Source organism: Narcine bancroftii, chromosome 11 (genome assembly GCF_036971445.1).
Source record: "Narcine bancroftii isolate sNarBan1 chromosome 11, sNarBan1.hap1, whole genome shotgun sequence".
NCBI classification, from domain to species: Eukaryota; Metazoa; Chordata; class Chondrichthyes; order Torpediniformes; family Narcinidae; genus Narcine; species Narcine bancroftii.
In genome coordinates, this window is record NC_091479.1 from 100,401,977 (window position 1) to 100,428,896 (window position 26,920).

Consider the following 26,920-nt stretch of genomic DNA (forward strand, 5'->3'; position numbering starts at 1 on the left):
ATCCACAGGCACTCAGTTACTAGTCTAAAGGGACTCTCTTTTGCTTCTCTTTCTCTCCTACTATAAGGGGCGCCGGGTGAGGGGAGTGAAAATAGGATCAAAATTTGAGCCAAAATGGTGGGGGGGGGGGGAAGGGGGAGAGGGGGGTTGGATAATTACACGGGATTGACTATTACATGATTATATATGGTAAGGTGTTGTCCTTCCAATTTGCGGGTGGCCTTGGTTTGGCTGTGGACAGATATGTCACTGTGGCAATGGTGTGTGACAAGCGGCTGGTCACTGTGAGGTCCCTGCTGTTGCAGTGGACAGAGCAAAGGGGCTCAATGAAGCAATCTCCCAATCTGCATCCAGTCTCCCCAATGCAGCGGAGGCCAGATCAGGAGCACCAGATGCAGTAAACGACCCCTGCAGATTCTGAAGTGAGGTGTTGGGTCAGATTGAAATTTTGGTGTTCTGATCAATCGGCCCTTCAGAGAAAGGAGCGTCAACTGAGCCACAGATATCTTTGCATTCTCCACCACAATTAGCTCCACTATTAAAATCAGGAAACACAGTTCATGCAATTCATTCTCTCATAGTTTGATAGCTTTGGTCTCTTACGTTGATATTGGAGAGATAGATTGCTTCTCCTTGAAGGGAGGTGAGATGCTTTAAGTTGATAAGGCGATTGTGCAGCAGTTGGCTACATGCCAAAATATGGTAACGGATAACCTGGCCCATTTGCCCTTTAGATGTCCATATTGGGACCTGAAAATTGAAAGCAACAAAAAATTGAATATTTGTAGTAAAAATTTCAAACAGTCTGGCTTGAGAAGGTCTCTGGTCTCAACGATGGTGGGAAAGATTGAAAGATTTACAAGGACGTTGCGAGGACTTGAGGACTGAGTTGCGAGGAAAGGCGACATAGCGCCACACTGTTATAGTACCGCTGACTAGGGTTCAAATCTGGCGCTGTCTGTAAGAAGTTTGTACGTTCTCCCCAGGTCTGCGTGGGTTTCCTCCTACTCTTCACAATGTATGGGGTTGTAGGATCATTAGGTCAAATTGGGTGGCATGGACTCGAGGGCAGAAAGGGCCTGTTACCATGCTGCATGTCCGTATTTAAAAAAATGCGCGGGTTAGGACTTTATTCCCTGGAGCGTTGAGAATGAGGGGAGATTTGACAGAGGTGTACAAAATTGTGAGGGCTATAGATAGAGTAAATGCAAGAAGGCTTTTCCACTGAGGTTAGGTGAGAAAAGAACTGGAGGTCATGGGTTAAGGGTGAAAGGTGAAATGTGTAAAGGGAACATAAGGGGGACTTTCTTTATGCAGCATGTGCGGAACGAGTCGCTGGCTGAAATGGGGAATGCTGGCTCGATTTTCACATTTAAGAAATAGTTGGGCAGGTACATGGATGGGAAGAGAATGGAGGCCTATAATCCAGGTGCAGCTCATTGGGATTGGGCACAGAGTAGATGAGCTGAAGGGCTTGTTTCAGTGCTGTAGTGTTCATTGGTTTATGGCTTACCTGGGATTCGTTTTTAAAAGCAGCGTTGGTGGGGATGAAGACGGTAAAAGGGCCTGGCCCTCCGAGTTCTGTCACTCCGTTCATCTGTGCGAGGACAGGAACACACAAGAAGCATTTCAGATCATCAAAGTGGTGGGTCGCAGAGAGCACACCACCAATGCAGGACCTCCTGTAACTTTGTTCCAATCTGAGTGAAGCCCTTAATCCGGATGATTTAGCTCCTGTGTGGGGACTGGAACACACACCTTGCTATTTGGGAAAGAGGACACATACTGCTTCCCCACCACCTGGAGCTGGTTCTGAACATGCCCCAACCTATGGACCGTGAGCTACAGAAAGAGAGGCCGAAATTTATTCTTGGCTGCTTGCTCCAAATGAGATCGTGCCTGCTATAGTCAGCTTCCAGAGTTCTCTCTTTGAAGTTAATACAGTCTAATTTTGGAAGGGAAGTTCCAAGATTAGAGTTGGGAAATATTTAAATATTCTTAAATAGTAAAAATAAGGTGACACCATTATAAAGCTACCTTAATAGGATTGAAATGCAGGATTGAAATGTTTGCTCATTATTCTGCAGGCATGATATTTGGAGCAGAAATTTCCCTTTGGTCACTTGATGTCCCAGTGCCCTTAGAATTCTACAGCATGGACCTGGACTCTTTGACCCAATTCTGGAATATTTGCCTATCTGCTCTTGACATGCTTTCTTCTATTTAGCTCATACATATTTCCTATCCTGTCCAAACGTCTTGTAAACATCAGAATTAAACCCATCTCTATCACTTCCTTTGGCAGCTTGTCTATCAGAGAGCTACCCTTTACCCTCTGCCCCGAACACTTCTCAGCTTCTTTCTCTTCTACTCTCCCACCCATATCCTGTTGACTTGTGCTCCTCCACCTGCCCCTTCTTCCCTCCTCCCCACCTTTTTATTCAGGCACCTGACTGATTTTGCTTGTACCCGACGAAGGGTACAAGGGTACAACGCTGGTTGCCCTTAACTTCCTTTGGATGCTGCACGACCTGCAGCACACTCAACCCCAGCGCCTACGGACGATCGTGTTTAACTCCACGTATCCACCATCCTCTTTGTGAAAAGGGTTGTCCCTTCAAATCTTTCCCCATTCCTCTATCTTGGGAAAGATGTCACCATTCACCTTATCCCTGCCCCTCATCGTTCTACTAAAACCTACCCTCTTCTGAAACTGGATCCATTGATTTCAAAGGAACAACATTTGAGGAGCAAGTTTTCAACACTTAACAGGAGCAATTGAGGACAAGTTTCTGCCACTTTCCTTCTGGTTTATGGATGCCATGATACTTCATGCCTGCCACATTGCTTTCTATTATACATGGCTCTGTATATTAAGTCACCACTACGTGTAGCTGGTCGAGCCATTGTCTAGAAAGGCAAGAAGGATAAAAAAAACCAACTTTATACATCTTTTTAAAATCGATTCAATGATTCCATCCCTCCAAAGCCTTTAGAATTTTGAAATGATTTTTTTTGCCTGTAAGGTAATAGTTAAATCCAACATTTCCATACATCACCATTCATCTCTCCATTTACTCCTCATGCAGGCAGAGTATTTATTTTTTACCTGGAGGTGGTAAAAGAACTGAGATGAGGCGGAATTCCAAAACATCTCCTGGAAGGAAAGGTTGAGAGATCATCTTGAGTGGCTGGATTGTGCAGGCGATTAAATATGTTCATAGTGTGACTTCCTAAACTGATGTCAATTGGACAGGAGATCATGCCTTACAAAGCAAGGCTGGCAGAGTGAGGGCTTTTTTCTTTGGAGCGACAGGCGACTCAGTGGAGGTGTACAATATTATGAGGGGCATAGATAGGGTGGTACCCCCCAGGGAGACAATAACAAATACCAGAGGACATCTGTTTTAGGGCAGACATCAGAAGTCATTTTTTTCTCTTTACACAGAAAGTGGTGGAATGCATTGCCAGGTGGTGATTGAGGCTGATACAGTAGAGACATGAAAAGGACTTCTGGATAGGCACATGGATGTCAGAAAAATAGAGGGTTATGTGTACAAGGTAGGGATTAGATTGTTGTGGAGTAAATTGACATAGGTTGGCACAACATTGTGGGCTGAAGGGCCTATAACGTGCTGCTCTGTTCTGATTTCTGTGATTGCTGAACACACCTTGTAAATGGTTCCTTTGCAGGTCACTCCATCACCCACGTAACCCGTGAAACAACTACAGGATCGCTCGTTGGGCCCTGTGTGATTACACTTGGCAAACGTGCTGCAACCGCCATTGTCCTGAAACACACGGACCAAGACTGCTCGCTCAACACTCCAAGTTTCAGGTCAATTAATAATTCGGTTTACACAAAGGCACAAGAAGCAGTAACACTTACTGTTTTGCAAGGATTAATTGGTTTACAGGTCATTCCATCACCCTCATAGTTCAGCAAACAATTGCACGCGGCCTAAAAACACCAAGAACAATTAACACGTCAAAATGTCAAAAAATCAAAAAGGTTGATAATTATTGGGCATCAATTATTAAATACAGCAAAACTCCATTAATAAAGAGACCTTGAAACTTTTGTGCCAGACAATTGGCATGAGGTAGCATCATTAGCGTAGAGGTTAGTGCAACGCCAGTGATCAGGATCAGACTTGGGTTCGAATCCCATGCCGTCTGTAAGGAGTTTGTATGTGTCTGTGTGGGTTTACTCCGAAGGCTCCGGTTTCCTCCCATTGTCTGAAACATTCCGGGGTGTTGGTTAATGGGGTGTACATTGGGCGGCACGGCCACGTAGGGCTGAATTGGCCTGTATATCTAAATTTTAAACATTTAAATAAAATTTAAAAAAATAAAGGTTTTCTGGTCTATTGGATTTTAAAATATTTTTAACAATACAGCATGGTAGAAGTCCAATTAACCTATAAATGCTGAACATTTTGGAGGATGTGAGGAATTCGGGTCACAAGGAGAACGTAGAAACACCTTACAGACAGTGGCGGATTCAAACCCGGCTTGTCGTCGCTGTAATGTTGCCCAAAACCACATCTCCAAATTTGATTAAACATAGCCAACGTGGTTTCTATTCAAGAGTAGTCCACCTATGGGTAAAAAAAATTATAAACAGACCATTTCCAAGCCATAGAGTTCAAACAGGGCAAACCAGATGGTGGGGTTGAGGTAAGTTGTCCAATTTGGCCAAGTTAATGCATTGGTAACCAGGCCTGTTTTAAGGGACCAGGCAAAAGAGAACAAGGTGAGTTACAAAGGAATGAAAGAACCTGGGCTTTGGTCTATGAGAGGCAGCTCTGGGAATCAAGGCCCCAGGAAGTGAAAGGGAATATGAGGACAGAGTCCCACACCGATGAATGTGTCCTGTCAGTCCCCTCCTTTCCCTTTTCCAGGACATGGCCCAATCCTATCAATCTTTGAACCAGTGGAGGTGACTGGAGAACTAACAAATACAGAAATAACAGTGGAATTTCTGGCTTCAAAATTCAATTGCACGGTACTGGATTTTTTTTCAGCATGACACACTACGTGGTATTTGACATTCTCCAGGTTAGCGGGTTTCCCTTCGGGTTGCCTTCCACATCCCAATGGGTCGGAGGGCTGATTGGGCACTACACATTGTCCACTGGTGTGAGGGCATGTAGTGGAATCTGGGGAGAGTTGATGGGGAATAAGATGGGGTGGGGAAGGGTCAGTGCAAGGGGGTGCTTGTTCGGATTGTTTGATGGGCCTGTTCCTGAGCTGGATCAGAGCTACCCTTTGCACAAGAAAAATATTGGGAGAGAATTGAAACGTGACTGTGACTCACCTGGTTTGGACCAGTTTGTGTGCATTCAGCATTGACGTGGCACCCTCCATTGATCTCCAAACATGGGTTGATCTCTTGAAGAACAAAGAATGAAATTAAACCTTTACCGAGTTTATCTTGAGTTTATTAGAGTCAGCAGGATTGTGATTATTTTATTGAACTACCAATCCCAAGGTCTCGGATTGATTGAATTATTTTTGCTGCACATTTCAAAATACAATTAAAAACACTTTATTTTGAGGATTGCACTAGTGGTGGCCAGGAAATGTATGACTGTTACATGGAAGTCCGACTCCCCCCTCGCTGGAATATGGACATGTAAGGTTGTGCCCCCAGAAAAGGTAACTTGTAATCTTAGAAAGAAATATGATGTGTTTGTTAAAATATGGCAACTTTATTTGAATCATACTGGCTTAAGGATATAATTAACTTTCCCCAAAAAAGGTTTAAATAATATAATTAGGTTAATAGTGTTGAATTCCTGAAGATCAAGAGATGGACGAATTAATGAAGGCTGCTCAAGCACCCTGTTTGTTTTTAATGTTGGTTGTGGGGGGCAGGGGGGTTGGTGAGATTTAGGCAATCACATGAGAATGTAATTTTAAAGTACTGTTTATATGATGTAAGTAATAATGTTCTATACGAGTCTGATAAAAATTAAGAAAGCACTTTATTTTATGTGCTATCCAAGAAAATCAATTCATTTGAAGTATTGTATTCAGTTTTGGGTACTGTGGGAGCAAGCCCATTCATGCAGAAACTGAGATTTCCACACTGTAGATATTAAGAATGTAAAAATAAATCAAATCTGATTTTTTTATATGCCTGAATACTATATAAATAATAAAGATACCATAAATAATATTACTATTGAAACAATAATTTGACAAACGTTAACACTAATTAAAACATATGACACTGTGTGGGCTGGTGCTAATGGAATGACTAATGAATTGAAGATAATGTGGTTCTCTCACCAATACAAATGAGTCCATCGCCAGTGTATCCCTGCTGGCAGACACACTGTCTTTGTCCTGGGACTGTCCTCTTGCAATCTGCATTTACTGAGCAGCCCCCATTGTTGGTCTCGCAAGCATCCACAGCTGTGTGAAACCGGGCACAGGAAAAGGTCAGGGATTCAGTTGCAACCTCCGAGTAACATTGCTCAACCCTTAGTAATGGACAGTGTGGCTTGATAATTAACAACTGCTCTTGAATGCAGAGTTGAAAGGAATTCATTTCCCTTTGTATATGTGGAATATCACCATCTTTTTTAGTTTTGATAAAAAGTCCAGACCCGAAATGTTGACTGATATTTCAACCCACGGTCTGACCTGTTGAGTTCCTCCTGCAATTCTTTGCACAAAATCCCAGCACCTGTAGGCTTTGTGCATCTCCTCTGAATAAAGGGATTGTTTGGCAAAACTAACCATTCACTTGGTGAATAACTCACTGGGTGCAGAAGCCTGACGAAAAGCATCATCCAGTTCAAGAAAAGTTTCTTTCCAATAAAATCATGACATCTGAGTTGAAATAGGCCATTCAGCCCATGAAATCTACCCGCCACTCATCATGAGCTGATCCATTTTCCTACTGAACCTCACTGTCTGGCCTTCTCCCCATAACCTTTGATCCCCTGGATAAACACAAACTTATCAATCTTGCCTTAAATACACCCAATGTCTTGGCCTCCCCAACCACCTGTGAATTCCATGGATTCGCCACCCTCTGGTAAAAGAAATTCTTCTGCATCTCTGTTCTAAGCGGACACCCTTCAATCTTGAAGTTGTGCCCTCTTGTCTTAGCGTAGAGTCAACTTTTTACATCTACTCTGTCCATGCTTTGCAACATTCAAAATAATTCAGTGAGATTCCCCCCTCATTCTTCTAAATGCCAGAGTGCAGGCCAAGAGCTGTCAAACACTCCTCGTTTGAGGCTCTTGAACCTCCCCTTGCTGCACTAATCAGTGACTGCTCCAACGAAAGGACTGTCTATACTATTGCTAAGTCAAAACACAGACATGCTGAAGCAAGTCTCGCTGTCTCCATGGGCGGTGACATTTATTGCCTGAGCCCTTCTTCAAGGTACAAGCACAAAGCAGGTAGGTGTCTGAACAAAAAGGGCTGGGGGAGAAATGAGGCAAGGGCAGGGGGAGGAGCACAGGCCAACAGGACTAAGGCAATATTTGGTCATGGGCAGAAGGACAGGAGAGGTGAGAATTGATCAGTGGGAGGGGGTGGCTCTGTGAATGCAGAACTGGAGGAAAGGAGAGGCAACATCGGTTACATATCTTTACCTCCTGTGGACACTGCGAGACCTGCTTGTAGGTAGCTGTTGTGGCTATTCTACTCCTGCTGCAATCGCACTGCAGCCTCTGTATTTACAGTGGGGTACTGTGCACGTGTGGGGTACCTGGTTGGTTAATAGGGAGTATACGGAAGGCTGTGGACGTAAGCTGCAACTCTCCCCCCCCCCCCACTTCCCAGTAAGGTAAATACGTTCATCTTGTTCAGTAAAGCATTTGTTGTGATTCACTGCATCTACCGACTTGAGGACGATAATGAACACTGCTGGGTTCCTCCAGCATTTCTGTGTTTTACTACAATCACAGCTTTCCTTTTTCACTCTATTGCTAAGTCACTTTTTTCCTGTGCTGGGATAACTGTGAATATTTATAATATTTTTTATTTATTGAATCAGGATTTATTGTTATGAACAAGTCATGAAATTCGGTGTTTGCAGCAAATCATCCTAGCGCAAACATTCATATTATAACCATCTTACAACATTACTATTAAAAAAATGTGAAAATAACAGTGCATGAAAAGTAAGGCAATGTATTTGGCTCATTGATTATTCAGGAATCTGATGGCAGCAGGGCATTGAGTGCTCGTCTTTCGGCTCCTTTTTGTCTCTTTGTAATTCAATTAAGTAGCGTATATAACTGCGTAATTGTCAATAACGTGTAGTGGTTGACCCCCTCACTTTTTTGGCCTAAAGTTCGTGTGTTTTCGTATGACCCACATAAAAGTTGACCCTCGCCCCCCCACTTTTCTGGCCCCGGCCGCCCACCTGCAGACCCGCAGAACCTCAACCCGGCCGCTAGCCCATCTAATCTCCTGACAACCTGACCATAGACTCTCCCCGAGGCCCCGGCCGCCCGCCTATGCCGGTTCTCAATGCCCCGAGCACAGACCCTCAACCCGGCCGTCCACCCAACCAATGTCCTTATATATGTGCCACCAGCAGATAGGTTTTTCTCAGAATCTTATTTGGTGATGTTCCAAATGGAAGACTCTGAAAGAAAAATAGAGCTTGTAGCTCTTTCTCCAACTAATCATCAAATGTATATTCATTTCCATCAGTAAAGGACCATATACTGATGGCTGATCAAGATTGATAATGGTTGAATCAAGTCACTAGTTCCTCAGGCAATTAAAATTGACAACATACTCAGCATGGTGTAGTGTGATGTTCCCAATGTAAACATTGTCACCAGATTATCTCCCGCATACTTGGCCAATATAACAACTAAAGATCATGATAAAACATTTGTACAAGGTACACCTGCACTGGAATTCTTACTTGCTGCAGCCGAACAGGTACTTTGTTAAAAAATAAATACAAAAACTACCAAAGCATACTGTTGACTTTTACACGAGTCATACTTTTGACCGCAGAAGGTACCTGTGTCGTTCAAGGCGTTGGAAGCTTGGGTAGTCAGGACCGGGTGGTGAGTCTGCATTGGGGCTGTCAGGAGCTGGGATGGGCGGGCAGGTGGCTGGCTGGGGTCAGGATTTGTGGTGGGGGCCTCAGGAGCTTGGATGGTCAGACAGGAGGAAGTCTGTGGCAATAGGATGCCATAGATGCTCTGTGGTTAGTAAGGGATTACTTAAGGTGGTATGTGAGTGGGGAAAACATGGTCGAGAATCACTGTTGCAATATAATTGACAAGGTATTTTTCTCATTTGTGGAATGACATTGGACTTGCAGGAGGAATCAGGCCATTGGGCCCAACTCTCCATCCTAGTAGTAGAACACAAAAATCTGCACTGTGGTTGAAGTAAAATCACAATGGTGGAGAAACTCAGCAGGCCAAGGATAGAGATACATAACCAATGTTTCGGGCTTGAGCTCTTCATCAAGGCATGAAAATAGGTCATCCTAGAGATTGTGCTTCATTTCAGCTACTCCACCCTCTCTTCCTTCATCCAACTAAAATCACCAAGCGGCAAAAAAAGTGGAAATAGGTAAAAAAAAGAAAGTTTGAAAATCGGCAATCCATGGACAGTTAGTTCGCCAATCACAGAACATTTAATCTCAAACAACCGGCATATCCACTTGTATTCCAGAGGGTATTGGTCTCTCTGCTGGCCTCCTAATTAATTCCAAAGCAAGTTCCTCATTCTTACTTAACAAAGCAATTCTTCATGGGGGAGAGGCAATACCAAAAGAAATTAAAGCCACAACGTCCAGACTGACCTTCACAGAACGTGCCATTGCCTTTGAAGCCAGCCGCACATACACACTTCGTGGAGTTAGGTTTAGAGACACAGCTGTGCAAGAAGAGTTAAGTTCAGAGTGTGAGCAAAAGAAAATCTGTGAATCATAAATGTCATGAGTACAAAATAGATTGGTTACCACAGAGCGGTTGAAAGGAGCCACGTACTTAGCGCTAGTATGACAAGTATTATCACATTTGTTGTCTGTAATTTCTGCAAAATAAAACACGATACAGATGTTAGTCCTTTTGATTTTTTAGTTCAGCTTGTACTTCACAATCTCAGCAGTCAAGGAGTAGGAGGGTGATGGACAAGAAAGTCCACCGGTCCTTCTATGGTGCAGACCCAGGAGAGGGAGACACAGCACTGCTCCGAAGGGTTCCCCTGCCCGGTCCTGCAGCCAGTGGGTTCAGACAGTTTTAAACAGCCTGTTAAAGGAGCCGATGGTGTTCGTAAGTAAAAATCCTGCAACCGCAAGGTCTGTGCTCAAGATGACAGTACCTGTGCTTGGCAGTAGCCATGAGGGGTTGCAGGCTTTGGGGGGAAGCAGCAGACTGATGCAGGGCACCAGAGACAGGAAGAATACCCCGCTGTTGAGAGAGAGAGAAAAAGAGAGAGAGGGGGTGGGGGAGAGAGAGAGAGAGAGACAAAGAGCAAGAGATAAAAAGAGAAATTAAAAAAGAAAGCTAGCTGGCCGTCAGAATCAAACCCGTGTTCCAGGAGCCACGAGGCAGGAGCATTAACTGCTGCACCACTGCGCCTCCTTATATGCCCCCTTGCAGTAGGGCCTGCTGTCTAATCTTTGCTTTCTAGTTAACTTTGATGCAGGCATGGCAATTTTTTATGGAGTACCAGTATTTATAAAGAGATCTGGGGTGTTTTCATCGAGTTACAGCGCAGAAGCAAGCCCTTCACCCCAACTCATCCATGCCAGCCCAAGTTGGTTCCATTTGCTTGCGTTTAGTTCAAATCTCTCCAAACCCATTTGTTTAAAAGGAAATATGGACAGGAATGGCTTGAAGGGATATGGGGCCAAATGCAGCCAAGTAGGAGTCACTCATTGAGTTGGTCCAAAGGGTCTCGAACTCTCTGACTATTAACTAAACCATCCAGCCTTGACCCTGCTCCCCATTCAAAATTGTCAAAACTAAGCCTCATCCACATTCTCCAACCACTATAGCCTCAGTGTCCAAGAGTCTATTGACCGAAGCCTTAAATATACTCAATGATGTCTCACCTACAGCACTCCAGAGAATTTTTAGGATTTACAACCTTCTGTGTAAAGAAGTAACTCCTCACCCCAGTCCTTCCAAATCTTTCTGCACAAGATCACCAATGAACAAGTCAGGCCGTCGGCTTTTCCAATGATATAATGTGGCAACTTTCTTAAGGTAACATCAAGGATAATTATCTTGACTTATGACTTGGGTAAATGCGCTCGGGTTCTTTTATTGCTCCCCAAGAAAGATATATGAAGAAACAAGAGTAGAAGTTGGCCATTGGGCAGAGAATTCCACAGATTCACTATTTTCTGAAAAACAGTTCATCCAAATCTCTGCCTAAATCTACTCCCCTGAATTCTGAGGTCAGGTCCCCGAGTCCTGCAAATGGAAACAACTTTCCTACTTCTACCTTACCTATTCCCATCAAAGATGCCCTTGGTCCACCCAAGACCTATTGGTCTTTCAGCATTTGGAGATGTTGGTGCGGGAATAGTGCTGACCGGCATATTCCAGGCTCAAGCTTGGTGCTGGGTGCTGGGGGGAAGGACCACCGTCTAGAGTCCTTACTTTCTCAGGCATTGAGGGACTGAGATTGAAGGAAAGTCCCTCAAACAGAGAGGGGAGAAACGACAAGGTAACACAGTGGTGTGGGAATGGTGCTAAATAGAAATTGAATGTAACAATGTACAGTGATGGAGATGTATGGATATGACGCTAAAGCTGTGAAAAGTCTTTGAACGGTTTTCCTTTTGTAAATAATTTATTGTGAGTAAAGCCTATTTTTGGTTTAAAATAAATATATTTCTATAAAGATCCCCTCTCATTCTATAGTCCCTGGTGACTCAATCTCACCTCATAGGCTGAACCTCTCATCTCCGGGATCAAGCTGGTGAACCTCCTCCACACCCCCTCCAAAACCAGTGTATCGTTTCTCCAGGAAGGAAGCCAGAACTAATCACAGTTCTCCGAGTGCAGCCTCAAGACAGATAATGAATTCAAACTCACTTGTGTTACAGGTGACACCCGTCCATCCAAGTTCGCATTCGCAGGTACCATCTCCGTCGATTCCTTCGTTGCATTTACCATGGACGCAATTGCATTCTGCAAAGTCATTGACAAGGGACAGGTTCAAAAACAGCAGCAAACTTCAATTCCTTCCAGGATTCTTTTTGCCGTGAGTAATCATGAAGCGATTTTGCCTTTAGCTGTGTCCACCACATGCAGGGCCATTAGTTGTTGATTCTGCAAGAAAGCTGGAAGCTTTGACAAGAACACCCAACATTAAATCACTGTCCAAGCCCTTTAGCCCACAATGTTGTTCCGACCTATATAAACCTTCTCCACCACAATCTAATCCCTCCCTACCTCACACCCGTAACCCTCCCTTTTTCTTATTTCCATGAGCATATTTGAGTCTTTTAAATATCCCTTCTTTTCTGGATCTTTTCAGACACTAATGGCAACCTGAAGAAAACATGTCAGTGCCTCTACTTCCTCAAGAGTTTGTGGAGGATTGGGATGATAGCGAATTTCTGCAGATGGGTGGTGGAAAGTGTGCTGACCGGCTGCATTATAGACTGGTATGGGGACACCAATACCCCTGAGCGTAAAGGCCTGCTGAAGGTAGTGGACACAGCTCAGGTCATCGTAGGTAAAACCCTTCCCTCTATTTAGAATATTGATAGGGAATTCTGCTGTCAGAGAGCAGCAGCAATCATCAAGGATCCACACCACCCAGCACATGCTCTGTTCTCGCTGCTGCCATCAGGAAAGAGGTCCAGGTATCACAAGACTCACACCATCAGGTTCAGGAACAGCTGCTACACCGCCACCATCAGACTCCTCAACAGCAAACTCAATAAGGTCTCTTACTTATTGATTTTTTTCCCTCTCTGTATTGCATAGTCAGTTTGTTTACAGTTGTGTACAGTTTTTTTTGGACTACCAATAAATAGTAAATTCTACCTGGCCTGCAGGGATAAGAATCTTAGGGCTGTATGTGCTGTCATGTATGTTTGTTCGTTCGTTCAGGTGCCTTGCTGTTTGGCGTGGGCGATCACATCTCTCCATTCATTACGGATGCCATGTATGCACTCTGTCAAGAAATCTGAAATCTATTCTCTTCCACCACTACCCTGTCCATGCATTGCAGGCTGAGTAAAAAATTTACGTCTGACATCACCTCTAAACTTTTCTCCACTCACCTTGCGCAGATGACCACTAGTATTTGTGATCGTTGCCTTGGGCAAAAGGCGCTGGCTGTCCACCTTATCTAGGACCCTCGTATTAAGACCCAAGATACAGGAGCAGAGTAGGCCATTCGGCCCATCGAGTCCTCTCAGCCATTCCATCATGAGCTGATCCATTCTCTCACTCAGCCCCACTGCCTTCTCCTCATAACCTTTGATACCCTGGCAATGCAGATACCTATCAATCTCTCCCTTAAATATACCCAATGACCTGGCTTCTACAGTTGCCTGTGGCAGCAAATTCCAGGGGTTCACCACTCCCTGACTAAAGAAATTCCTCTGTATCTCTGTTTGAAAATGGACAGATCTCATTACTTGTCCCAGTGAGAATTAACGTCCTGACCTTGTGACCATAAACAGCACTAACATTCACTGAACGGGTGATTACTTGGTTCTGCAGCACTTTAGAAGATTTGGGACGCATGAATAATTTTCCATGAAAGCACCACATGCAAGCTTTGGCAATAAATAAAACAATAAGAGAGATAATACTTCATCCCAAGTATTATTGAAATTTAACCATCACATCGGATTCCCTGATTGCCTTTAGAAGAGATTTATAATCTGTAGGAGAAAGGAACCACACATTTTCATGCTAGATTTACAATTTGTGTTTATTATCTTATGTGGGTGAGGCCAACATTTACTACTCATTCTTGGAGTCATGCAGTTGGAGCAAGTTGTGTTTCCCACAGAGAGTGGTGAATGCCTGTAATGCATCGCCGAAGGTGGTGGTGGAGGCACAATATGGGCATTTAAAAGACTCTTTGACAGGCACATGGATGGAAGAATAATAGAGGGTTATGAGTGTGAGGTAGGGAAGGTTTAGACTTACATAGGTCAGCAGAACATCATGGGCCAAATGACCTGTACTGTGCTGTAATGTTTTATGTACTGAGTTTCATGAGCGTTGTAGCATCAATTTAGACCCTGGTTTGCAGATCGTACTCTTCACTTGTACCTTGCGGATAGAACCATGGAGTACTACAGCACAGAAACAGACCCTTTGGCCTATCTAGTCTGTGCCCTCCCATCATGTACCTGAACTCAGCAATCCAGGAGCAAGGTGAAGGAGATGGCTATTGATGGGGCAGTCCCATCCCAGATACTTATAGAAAATTGTTAAGTATCTGGGATAAAACTGTCCCGTCAACAGGAGGGAGAAGTTAGATGACTGCACATAGAAAGCTGGAGCAAAAAAAACTCCACAATCTGCTGGAGGAACTCAGTAGTTGCTAACTGCTACATTAGTGCACCACTGCTACAGCGCCTGTGACTGGGGTTCGGATCTGGCGCTGTCTGTACATTCTCCCCGTATCCATGTTGGTTTCTTCATGGGCTCTGGCTTCCTCCCGCCATTCAAAACAAAAATGTACTGGATGTAATTGGGCGGCACGGGCTGGTGGGCCGAAAGGGCCTGTTACTGTGCTGCACGTCCAAATTTCAAAAGTATAATAACTTTAAATTTAATTTGGTTGAACAGCATCAGTGGGAGAATAAGAATGATCAGTGTTTGGCGTCAAGGGTTCTGATCGGAAACGTTGATCGTTCCTTTTCTCCCATGGATGCTGCCCGACCTGTTGAGTTCCTCCAGCAGATTGTGTGTGAAGTTAGAAGGCAATGTTGATTGGGAGTAATGAAGAGAGGTGGGAGGAGCCTTTTCTGAGTAAAACATCAACAAGGATCAGATGGTTAATCTAAATGAACTGAGTTCTATTGGAGTCTCACTTGGAGAAACCAGGCTCCATTGTTCAGAGGGGCTAACATTTATTCCGGTCTTGGGTAATCATTGGAAAAATATAGACCTTGTAATCAGTTTGCTTGGATAAGGCCACAGACAGGGTACGTACCTTGATCACAATGTATTCCATACATTCCATCAACACAGGTCTCACAGGCTGTACCTGTGAAACCTTCCATGCAACTGCAGATCCCTGTGCCATTGATACCATCCTGGCACATCCCATGCCCAAAGCAGGATTTTGGACTCTTTCCTGGACAGGCTTGGCACTGCGTTCCAAAGTAGCCAGAACAGCAGTATTGAGTCTGGAACCCAAATTAGATGCAAGGGAATGGTTAATAATAATAACTCCAGTATTCAACACATCATCAAATGCTCTATCAAACTTGTGCAGGTGCATTGTGGAAAGTATACAGACTGGTTGCATTATGGTCAGGAATGCAGAAGGCTCCCAAATCTCGCCAAGTCCATTGTGAGCACTGAATTCCCATCCATTGAAGATATCTATGTGAGGAACTGCCTGAAAAAGGACCCCCATCACCCCTGCAACAACCTATCCTCACTGCTACCTTCCAGCAGAAGGTATAGAAACCTGAAATCCACCAACTTTAGATTGATCAGGCTTCCCATACCTCTCTATCCCTAACCCCGGGACCTCCAGAATATTCAAGATTTTATTGTCATGTAATAAAAAATATTACACCAAGTTGCATTTACTCAGTTGCAAGGCAGACAAGGTTTCACCTTTGAAATTGGCCAGTCCCCTAACAGTCAGAGAAACTTCCTTCGTGTCCCTTCATGGATTTGGCTCCAGCGTTCCTGCAGCCTTTACAGCTGTAAAGCAGAGCACATTGATGGCAACCAGAGCTCCAGGTCCAAACTGGCCAATATGATCAGGAAGCCTTCAGTGCCCAACCAGAGGAGTAAAGACAGCAATTTCGGTCAGGAGACCAGGAGGATAGATTGGGCCCATAATTTCTGATCAATGCTGGTGATCAATACGTTGGAAAGTGGAGCTCATGCAAGTAGAGACCTAAATCGAAGAAAGTATTACACTGTGCTGCTAACGTGATAACTGGGTCCATGTTTTCCTTTCCTTGTTGTGGAATTAGAATGGGTCTTCAACTCATCATTGTGGAGACCTGGGATCTATTTCTTGGATTAGGATTGTTCTGTTCATCGACTGGGCTCTCAGTAATGATCAACCACTCCCGTAGCCCTGGAGAAAAGTTAAAAGGTAAACAGGGACCAAGACTCCCTCAGTGAAAGAAGTCATTGTGCAGTCTTCCCCACTCCATTCCCTTGCCAACATGTCTGTCCATGGCCTCATGCTCTGCCAGACTGAGACCACCCTCCAATTGGAGGAACAGATCCTCATCTTCCATCTGGACAACATTAAGATCGACTTCTCCAGTTACCGCTCAGACTCCAGCCATCAACTCTCTTTCCCACTCCTTGCATTTCCTTTCCTCCACCTCCCCTCTCCATGTTTCTCTCACTTTCCCTATCCCTCTGTCTCCTTTTCCCTAGCTCTACATTCACAGAACCACCCCCTCCCCCAAGAGCTTTCTCTCTCTCCCTCCTATCCATGCCTGTTGGCCTGTGCTCCTCCCCCACCTCGCCGCCTTTTTAAATCCAGGTACCAGTCAGCTCATGGCCTTTGATGAAGATCTCAGGCCCAAAACTTCGGTTCGATATCTTTGCCTCCTATGGACACTGCGGGACCTGCGGGACCTGCTGAGTTTCTCCAGCACTTTTGTGCATTAGCTCAATCAATCATTTCTCCATCATCATTGATGAAGACCTTGACACCATTAGTCACTTTAGGATTGGATGCAGTGTGTCTGAAGATGACTGATCAAGCCAATTGGGTGCAGAATGTCCTGCCACATGTTGGGCAGGTGTGTAGACATTGCAGTTGTTACGCTGATGGCTTTGGACTTGCACGGCTCCCGTTTACGCTATGCTTTGCAGTGTGCCTTGCAAGCTTGGATAAGGCCGCACCAGGTAGGGTGGTTTTGCCAGCGTTTCCCAGGTGGACCTGACTATTAACTGCAATCACAGCACCTGCACACTTTCTTGTTTCACGTCGTTAAGATGTGTTTTGCTTGCCTGGGCATTGACGTTACCCAAATGCCGACTGTCCATCATCCTCCACAGATGCTGCCTGGCTCTCTGTGCCCCTGCACTCGTTTGATTTTGCTCCAGATTCCAACATCTGCAGTCTCTTTTGTCTCCAGTCGGAATAGCGATACAGATTAGTCATAATCTAACACAAACGTTAGTACAAAGTCAAAAGGCTAAATGGCATTCACAGAGGTCAAACGCAAGACTTGATGAGAACAGGAGTAAAACACCAAAGTCTGCAGACCCCGTGGTTGAAGTAATAACACGACACTGGAGAAACTCAGCAGGTGAAACAGTGTCCTTTATGTAGCAGAGATAAAGATACAGAACCAACAATTTGGGCTTGAGCCCTTCATCAAGATATGAGCAAAATGTAGTGAGGGTCCCGAATAAAATTGTGGGGTGGGGGGGTGGGGGAGGAGCATAGTCCCACGGGCAGAAAGTGGACAAGGGAGAGCACACCAGCAGAGGGGAATTGGGATGGCCCCTCCCCATTCTCCCTTGCTTCGCCATCCAGCTCTCCACCTCTCTCCAATAGCGGGGGAAGGGGACGGTGTCACGGTCACGTACTTACCCTTGTCAGGAGCGGTGCTGGCCACCGCTGATGAGCGACGCATGGGAGTGATGGCGCGCGTGTGCGGCTGTGTTGATAATCAGCATAGAGGTGATGGATCTCAGTTCACTGGAGGAGGGGAGTAAGAGGGTCAGGATCACCCATGTGGCGATGAGCCAACGAGGAGGTAGGAGGAGTTTGGGGAGTTGAAGAATGCAATGTTGTGTCTAGTGAATAATAAAGAAAGTCGACTTCATGGGAAGTGTGTGCTGAGAGAAACCAGTGAGTGCATTTGTTATTTGTTTGTCATCTGTTGTAAATCAGTGCTGTTACAATGGCCTTGTTAATGGAGAGGGAAGAGGGTGGAGAGCTGAAGGAAAGAAGATAGGGAAGAGAGGGAGAAGCCACCCCTGCTCCCCTATTTGTTGGTGTTCCCTCCCCATCCACCTATTACCTCCTGCCTGTGGGACTGCGCTCCTCCTCCCACCCCTCCCCCATCATTTTGTTCGGGCACCTGCCCACATTGTGCTCAAACCTCGATGAAGGGCTGAAGCCTGAAACGGTGGTTCTGTATCATTATCTTTACTGTACAAAGGACATTGTTTGACCTGCTGAGTTTCTCCAGCATCATGTTTTCACTCAGTGAAAACAAAAGAGTTAGCTTTGTCAATCAAGCTTTTGCATAACAGAATTGCTATTCTTGAAGATGCTGATGGCTTATGTTTCGCCACAAAGTACATTCTATTATTTAAATCTTCAATCAGATTTAAACGCGACTTACAATCACAGTTTTCACACAGCTCAAGACACAGCCAAGATAGAGAAATCTCTTTCCTTCCAAATATGAGGCGATGAGACAGTTTTTTCTTTTCCCTGCCTGTGGATGGTATGAAGATTTTTTTAAAAATAAGGCAGATGATTGCACAATCATAGAATAGTGTCCATCAAATTCCCACCAGGAAGATCACTCCTCACCCTGGACTTTGCTCCTGGAGGACAGGTCATTTTCAGTTGGCAGTTAATACACTTGCTCTGCAAGAAAGAACAAATATTTATCTTTAAACATGGAGTTTCCGACGTAGACCCAGAGCCACACAGCCCAGAACAGACCCTTCGGCCCATCTCATCCATGCTAGCCAGTTTTCAATTTTGAACTAGTCCAACTTGCCTTCTAAACAATCCATTCTCAACCGGGTTCCTACACTGTGCTCCCCCTACCCCCTCACAGCACATTTTTGCCTCACGTAATGCAAATATTTTTAACACAGTCGGTAAGAGAGAAGTACAGAAGAAACCAAAACCTGGGAAGGGTTATGGGCCCCCTCACAGGAAAGGGGGCCCATAAACTTCAAGCAGAGTCCAAGGAGGCTATAGCTGGAAATAAGTTTGAGAATGGCTGTTCTAATCCCTTCCTATCCACCTGACTGTCCAAATGAAGCAACACAAATGGAAAAAGGTAAGGTGGACAAGCCAGCAGCTTTTTCCCTCGGGCATAAATAGAAAACACCAGTGACATCTTTGCAAAGGGAAGGGAGGAAAGTTTATGGGAGACGTCAGGAGTATCTATCTATTTATTTTTTACACAAAGAGAGGGTGCCTGGAATGCTTTGCCAGGGATGGTGGTGGAAGGCTGAAATATTAAGAGCAATTAAGAGACTCTTAGACGGGTACACGGATGAAAGAAAATGAGAGGGTTATGAGGTCAGAAGGGTAGAGTACTTTTTTAAATCTTTTGGTAGGAATACATAGGTCGGCACAACATCGAGGACCGAAGGGCCTGCACAATGCTGTAGTGTCCTATGTTAACCCTATACCTGTTGAACATTGTGGTTGTACCCCTTTATACAGTTTCCTCTGGCAGCTCGTTCCAGACATGGATCACCCTCATGTGAAAAAGTTACCCTCCAGGGGTATTAAATCTCTCCCCTCTCACCTTAAACCTATGCTTTCTCATTCTAGAATCATCTACCCCAGGACGAAGAGTACGAGAATTCACTTTATTCAAGCTCCACTGGCTGATGGGTGGGAAGGGGGCTGGCAGGATATCCAGTAGAGTTTGTATGGTTTGGGAAGAATGATTAGCTTATTTCAGTGTGAATAAAACATAAAAGTTTGCAGATGCTGTAGTAAAAACACAGAAATGGTGGAGGAACTCAGCCGGTCTTGCAGCATCCATAGGAGGTAAACCGGCATTTCAGGCCTAATTCCTTCAAGGTATGAATTAAAAGGCTGGGGAGAAGGGAAGAATGGGCAGGTAGAGTACAGACCAACAGGCAAAAAAGGTGTTAATTGGACATGGATAGGGGGACGGAAGAGGGGAAAGGTGATAACTGATCAGGGGAGGTGGAGGTGTTTTTGGCTCTGTGGAAGCAGAGCTGGGGGAAAGGAGATGGAAGAGACAGACAGACAGAGCATGAGGAAAGGAAACAGAGAAAGATGGAGTGAGGGCTAATGGAAACCAGGGAAGTCAGAGATGTTAATGTCATCTGGTCGGAGGGTGCCCAGACGGGATACGAGGTGCTGTTCCTCCAATTTGCGGGTGGATTCAGTCTGGCAGTGCACGAGACCATGGACAGACATGTCGGCAAGGGAATGGGGTAGGGAATGGAAATGGGTGGCCACTGGGAGGTCCACGCTATTGTGGCGGACAGAGGTGAAGTGCTCAATGAGGTGATCTCCCAGTTTGCATCAAGTCTCTCTGATGTAGAGGAGACCACAACAGGAGTGCCGATTGTGTTGTTTCACTTGAAAGGACAGTTGGGGCCCTGAATGGCGGTGAGAGAGATAGTAATGGGTGCAATAGGAACACTTCATGTGGTCACAGGGCTTAGGTGCCAAGGTGGCACAACTGCATTGGAGTTGAAAAAATTTCCTTCCAATTGTTTTTAACTCTTACCGGCAGCACTGTGGTTTCGTTGGTGTCACAGCGATTTTTCTGGATCTCCAGAACCTTACTTAGACCATGAATCACCCCTTTGTTGGTTTCCACATTCGTGAAATTGACTGGTGCATCGTTCACGAAAAGCTGCAAAGGAGTCAGAGAAATGCAGCGCAAACAGACTCAACATCAAGAAGCAACCAACCCATTTCAAGAGTCAATTTATTGGCCTTGTAATAAAACTGTCATATTGCACAAAGTTGCTTTCGCCGGCTGTAAGGCAGATTTGCCATCAGCTGAAATTGCCTGAAGTGCCTCTTGCAGTCAGAGAAAGTGAAGCAAAAGAGAGGTGTCCCCCCCCCCCCCCCCACTGAGTCACCGATTGTCCGTAGATTCGCCTCCAGCACTTCTGCAGTCCAAACCACTGGCGACCCGAGCTCTAGATCCCAACCCCTGACACAGGCAGGAACCCTTCGGCGCCTTCAGCACCCCCTTGCATCCCGGTTCTGATACGAGGTACACCTTCAGCCAGTTTGGAGCCAGTCTCCAGCAGTTGGCAGCCCATTTCTGGTCTCCTGACAGCAGCCCCCAGCCTCCCTCGAGTCACCAGCAGCTCGCTGCTTACGTGGGTCTTTTACTAACCCTGTATTTGCTCTCCTCAAATTCTTTGTAAAACCACCCCCCCCTTCCAATATGCAGAATAATTTACATTCTCCTACCAACACCCATCTTTGGAAGACAGGAAGAGGCCAAAAAAGTGGCTGCGGCCCAAGCCACCATGATAGCAGCACTGCCGCTGGTATAGATCCATGGAGAGTGGCAACACAACGCTGCTCTGAAAGTTTCAGCCGCTCAGTCCTAATGCAGGTGGTTCTGTACGAGCTTTAATCGGCCTGTTAAAGGAGCCAACGCCACTTGTAAGTAAGATCCTGCTTCCGCTGAGGTCTGTACCCAAGATGGCAGCGCCTGTGCTCGGCAGTGGCTGATGTTGAAAAGCAGCGGACTGGTGTGGGACACCAGAACACCCCCTGCCCTGCCCCCAATTGAAGAGGAGATGAACTACAGGATGGTAACAGACCAGGGACCCACACAGGTCGTGGGGGACAGGCTGAGGGAGCCTGAAAGCAAATCCACAGACACTAAGCCACTCCGAAGTGACTTTCTTTTGCTTCCCTTTCTCTCATACTGCAAGGGGCACCAGGAGACACTCATGGAGACTCTCTGCCTTACGGCAGGCAGAAGTTAAAATCTATCACGTACATTACATTTTTAATATATTTGATGTGCCATCAATAATCACAAAGGGCTGATGCTATGAAACTATCAGGGCTTTTATTAACTAAAAAGACAGGAACTACCATCAACCTCATTGTCTGATCAAAGCAAAGGGAAAGGGGAACATGCAAGGGACTATGGGTAGGATTAGTCTCAGGAGGCGTGTCCAGCCGGCTGCAGCCAATCATTCTAAAATGTTTCGACTCTATTCTAAAATATTCGACACTCATGGAGATGGAAGGGACAGGAGATTGAAGCCTTGATGAAGAGGTAGGTTTGAGGGAGGAGAATTTGATCTATCCTCTCATATCAATCAAGTTGTCATTTTGCACTAAGTCAACTCTGCTGGAGGAATTTTGAGTTAATCAGCATCAGTGGGGGAAAAAAATGGTTGATGGTTTGAGCCAAAACTTTTTACTGAGCCTAAGGCCTGATTTATGCTTTTTATTTTGTCAACACTTGACCTCATGATACACGCAGAAGGATGAATTGTTGCACATACGATGCAAAATACCTGGCCATTCCTTTGAAAGAAACCGACTTGAAATGAAAACCCGAGCATGGTTTCCCGATGCATTCCATTGTGCATATCCTTCTCCATGAGTTTCTGGGCCAGAATGACATGGTATTTCAGTGAATCCTCATCCTGTTAGAAAGTCAAGGAGACACATTCTTTGTACACAGTGGCTGAACAGAGGAATCTGGGGATCGCAGATAAACAACTCCTTGAAAGAGGCTTTGCAGGTAGATAGGATTGTAAAGAAATCCTTTTGGCACATTGGCCTTCAGAAATCAAAGTAATGACTATACGAGTTAAACAAGAAAACCTGCAGGCCCTGCAATTGTGGTTGACACAAAAAATTCAGGAGACGCCCTTCAGAGAGGAATCCCCTCTCCCTATCACTTTTTTCTTGTGCCCACCCACCCATATCCACGTCTGACCTCTTACCTGTGAGCTTGTGCTCCTCCACCCCACCCCCCCCACCATTTTATTCATGCACCTGATGCTTTTTGCTCATTCCTTGATGAAGGGCTCAGGCCCGAAACATTGGTTAAGTCCCTTTATCTCGGCTACATAAAGAATGCAGTGTGACTTGTTGGGTTTCTTCAGCAATTTTGTGTAAACTAGTGATAATGGGAATTGGGATGTTATAGTGAAGTTGTACAAGACATTGATGAGGACAAATTTGGAGAATAGTGCATACTTTTGGTCACCTACCTAGAGGAAAGATATCATTAAGATAGAAAGAGAGAAGAGGAAATTTAATAGGACTTAAGGAGCTGAGTTAGAGGGAATGGTTAAACAGATTAGGAATTTATTCCCTGGAGCATCAGAGAATGAGGGGAGAAATGTATGGGGTTGTAGGTTAATTGGTGGCATGGGTATAAATGGCCAGAATTGGATTCTACTGTTGTAAATAAAATTAAAAATTTCAAGATAAAATTTGAGAGAGGTTTTCAAAATTATGATGGGTGTTGATAGAGTCGTTGCAAACAGGCTTTTTCCACTGAGCCTGGGTGAGACAAGAACTAGAGGACACGAGTTAAGGGTGAAAGGAGAAATGTTTAAGGGGAACATTAGAGGAATCTTCTTCACTCAGACAGTAGGGAGAATGTGGAATGAGCTGCCAGTGGTAGATGTAGCTTCGATTTTGACATTTAAGAGGAGATTGGGTAGGTATATGAAGGAGGGCAGCACGGTTTGTGTAGTAGTTAGTGTAATGCTGTTACAGCACCCGCAATCGGGACCAGGGTTCAAATCCCGCGCTGTGTGTAAGTAGTTTCTACGTTCTCCCCATGTTTGCGTGGGTTTTCCATGGGAGCTCCAGTTTCTTCTCACCTTTCAAAAATATACCGGGGTGGGGGGGGTGGGGGGCTGGAGTGGAGATCAATTGGGTGTAATTGGGCAGCACAGACTTGTGGACTGGAAGGGCCTGTTACTGAGCTATATGTCTACACTAAAATGGATGGGAGGGTATAGTCCATTTAGAACATGGAACCGTACAGCACAGGAACAGTCCCTTTGGCCCACACATCTGTGCTGAGCACATTGTCCAAATCAAATGCAAACTTTCTGCTTGCACTGTTAGATACCCGTCCATCATATCCACGAGCCTATCTAGAAGCCTCTTTAATGCTACTATTGCATCTGCTTCCACCACTACCTCTGGCTTCACTGCATGCCCTGGTAGGATTTGAACTCACAGACATACCAGAGCATCAATGGCCTTCTCCTTGAGATACTTCTCAATGGCATCATTATTTGGGGGATAGACCGTGTAGGTTTTTGCATTCTCAATCCGTGCGGCCAGGCCCTGTTGCTGAAACGCACAGAGGACACACTCAAGTCATTGAACATTTTCAACGTAATGGCCATAAATCATGGAGCAGCAGTTTATGATTAACTGGATTCCACAGCAGCAGAACCTACCATTATGAACTCTCGAAAGCGAGAATAGCCAGGCATCTGGTCCAGTCTAGACAGCAGGCTGACTGAAGCATCGCTCATTGGTTGTTCCGGCAGTAGAACCTACAACATAGGAGCTGGTGTTACAAATGATCAATGTCAGAGAGAATACAGGGTCTGAATTCATTCAAAACTGTGCTTGTGGTGATGCCTTTGATCGATTTACTTTCACATTTATGGATAGAAGAATATGAAAGAAAGTCATTGGGAGCTAACAAATTGATTAGAGAATCGAAGTCAACTATTGCAAGGCTGTTCTCTATCAAGCAAGAAGTACTTCTGCAAAGCAGCCAAAAGCCACAAAGGTGTCCTCTCATGAAAATTTGCTGGATCAAAGGTTCCCTTTATTGTCATGTAATAATAATCAAAATGTATCATACATGATATACTTGAACTTTCTCATACTCCAAAGGTGAACAGAGTCACCATGAGCATTGCCCTTAACAATAAGAAGCAAAAGAGAGTCCCTTCAGAAACATTTTGTCTCCAGCCTCTCACCCATCCCTTTTGGGAGATGGATTCAGGAGGCTTCTCAGCCTTGACGCGCTGCAAATGACGTCAAGGGCAGTGTGGGCAGGACTAGGCCACAGTCCCGAGGAGCCAGCATTCACTCGGACGTGGCTATCCATCAGCTGGCACATTCAGGTGACAGAAAGGCGTCCTCTCCGTGGCCACCTGAACGTCTCAACTGTACTCCCGGCGCATGATCTGCGCCCGTGCACATGAAAGCAGCTATTGAATGTCCTTGGATTCGCGCCCACTGCTCCCCCAGCCTCTGCAGCTGCACCGATGCTGCACAAGTTTTTCTGTGAGAATGACGAGATAAACTTCAATTCATAGATATTGTGGAAGGGATAAGTATTGGCCAGCACGTCAAAGACTTCTTCCAGAGAGTGTCCTGGAATCTTTTAGGCTCCTTTAATAATGTAGACAAGGTTTTAGGGTAATGTTTCATCTGAGGCATAACACCGTCAGGAGGGTGAGTATAGTCATCTGGAGGCACCCCTCGATAAACATTAACAAAAGTGTGGGGTGCCGGGTTACACTGTGTGTTTGTGTATGAGATGTTGTTTAAAAAGTCCTTTTCTGCTTGTGTGTCAACACACACCATTAACACTACAGCACCATGGACGTCTGGCTGGAGTTCTATGGTTCTTGTGAGATGGGTATGGTTGAAGTACAAAAAGAATGACAAATCCAGGCAGGTCTGGATTCGAACTGCCCCTCTCCTCTAGTTTGGCATTGAGCGTCCCGTCACTCTGCAGGCATTTGAAAAAAGCACACTCTTGTGGTGAAGAATCATCTCGGATGTGTCCAAGCTGGATCAATTCAATGACTGCTGACAGGCTGGAGAACTCCCAGCAAAAGGGTCTTGGGGTATGGGATGGTACCAGTGAATTTGTAGAGGTTAGCACAAGATTATTACAGTGTCAGTGACCCAGGTTCGAATCTGGCGCTATCTGTAAGGAGGTTGTACGTTTTTGAACACCCTGCACTGTGACTCACTGTAACACCGGAACCTACACCCTGTGACTCACTGTAACACCCCACCCTGCACTCTGTGACTCACTGTAACACTGGACCCCGCAGTTTCATTTTATTCCTGCACAATCAGCTGTACTTAAGTATAGGAGGATTTGCCAGGATAGCGCGCAAATCTTTTCATTACATTTCAGTGCACACCATAATCTTTTAAGAGAAAATTGGATGGGTACATGTACGGGACTGTTCTGGAGGAATATGGATCCGGTGCAGGTTGACAGGAATGAGGCAAAATAATAGCTCGGCAAGGACTAGATGGGCCAAAGGGCTTGATATTGTGCTGTAGCAATCTATGATTCTAATATTCAATTCAAATCACCCACAGTGATGCTATTACAAACTACCTCTAACACTGCTCAGTGAATGCCATTTCAAAACATCTCCAACTGGTATTATAGCAATATGTGCAGCTTGCAATTATTTTTTCCAATTAACCACAGTTAACTTTTAAAAATTGCTTGGAATGTGTTTCTAACTGGTCTCTATCAAGATAACTTAATATCAGAAACCTACTAACATTAGACTGAGATTCATGTGTTTGGGGTGCGGAACATACCTTATCTACGATGTGCAATATCCCATTCGTTAACGCTATATCAGGATTGAGTACCTTTGCTCCTCCTATTAGGGCATTCTGAAAAAAACCAAAAACCTCACAGTTAGAAATAACAGGAACATAACTTTTTGCTATGAGTTTATCATACAGGCGTCTGGATTCTGCTGGCCCACTCCCCGATCTCCTCTTCTCCATCCCTCCCCTACTTGCTGGTGTGCCTGTGGTGATATGTAATTACACCACTAGGTCACCAGGGGTCATCCCGGTGACCTTGTATATAAAGCAGTCCAGAGCTACAGTCTAGCCTTCCAGGTTCATCTTGCAGAGAGACAAGGCCTCTTAGTGAACATATTAGTTTATTAAAGATGTCTTATACTCACACTGCTGGTGTGGTTATTGTCAGTAAAGTGCCCCCCCCCACCTATCATTTTGTTCAGGCACCTGCCAACATTTTTCCATACTTTGATGAAGGGCTCAAGCCCAAAAT

At 45.0% G+C, this 26,920-nt stretch overlaps 1 protein-coding gene across 6 annotated transcripts in view; it reads right to left on the bottom strand.

Moving 5' to 3' along the window:
- The window catches only part of stab2 (stabilin 2), a 198,485-nt gene that overhangs the window by 35,030 nt on the left and 136,535 nt on the right, over positions 1-26,920 (bottom strand). For all 6 annotated transcript variants that reach the window (XR_011346802.1, XM_069904271.1, XM_069904267.1 and 3 more), the window contains 18 exons: positions 26,434-26,511; positions 24,300-24,398; positions 24,082-24,189; positions 22,383-22,514; positions 20,612-20,740; positions 18,691-18,747; positions 18,497-18,592; positions 15,145-15,340; positions 12,051-12,146; positions 9,990-10,035; positions 9,803-9,876; positions 6,298-6,423; positions 5,321-5,394; positions 3,890-3,961; positions 3,672-3,791; positions 3,110-3,157; positions 1,514-1,597; positions 604-750 (listed from right to left, as the gene is read on the bottom strand). Coding sequence is in view for 5 of the 6 variants with exons in the window: in XM_069904271.1 (XP_069760372.1) it covers positions 604-750; positions 1,514-1,597; positions 3,110-3,157; positions 3,672-3,791; positions 3,890-3,961; positions 5,321-5,394; positions 6,298-6,423; positions 9,803-9,876; positions 9,990-10,035; positions 12,051-12,146; positions 15,145-15,340; positions 18,497-18,592; positions 18,691-18,747; positions 20,612-20,740; positions 22,383-22,514; positions 24,082-24,189; positions 24,300-24,398; positions 26,434-26,511 (1,782 nt within the window). In the remaining variant the exon portion in view is untranslated. The remainder of the gene's footprint in view (positions 1-603; positions 751-1,513; positions 1,598-3,109; positions 3,158-3,671; positions 3,792-3,889; positions 3,962-5,320; positions 5,395-6,297; positions 6,424-9,802; positions 9,877-9,989; positions 10,036-12,050; positions 12,147-15,144; positions 15,341-18,496; positions 18,593-18,690; positions 18,748-20,611; positions 20,741-22,382; positions 22,515-24,081; positions 24,190-24,299; positions 24,399-26,433; positions 26,512-26,920) is intronic.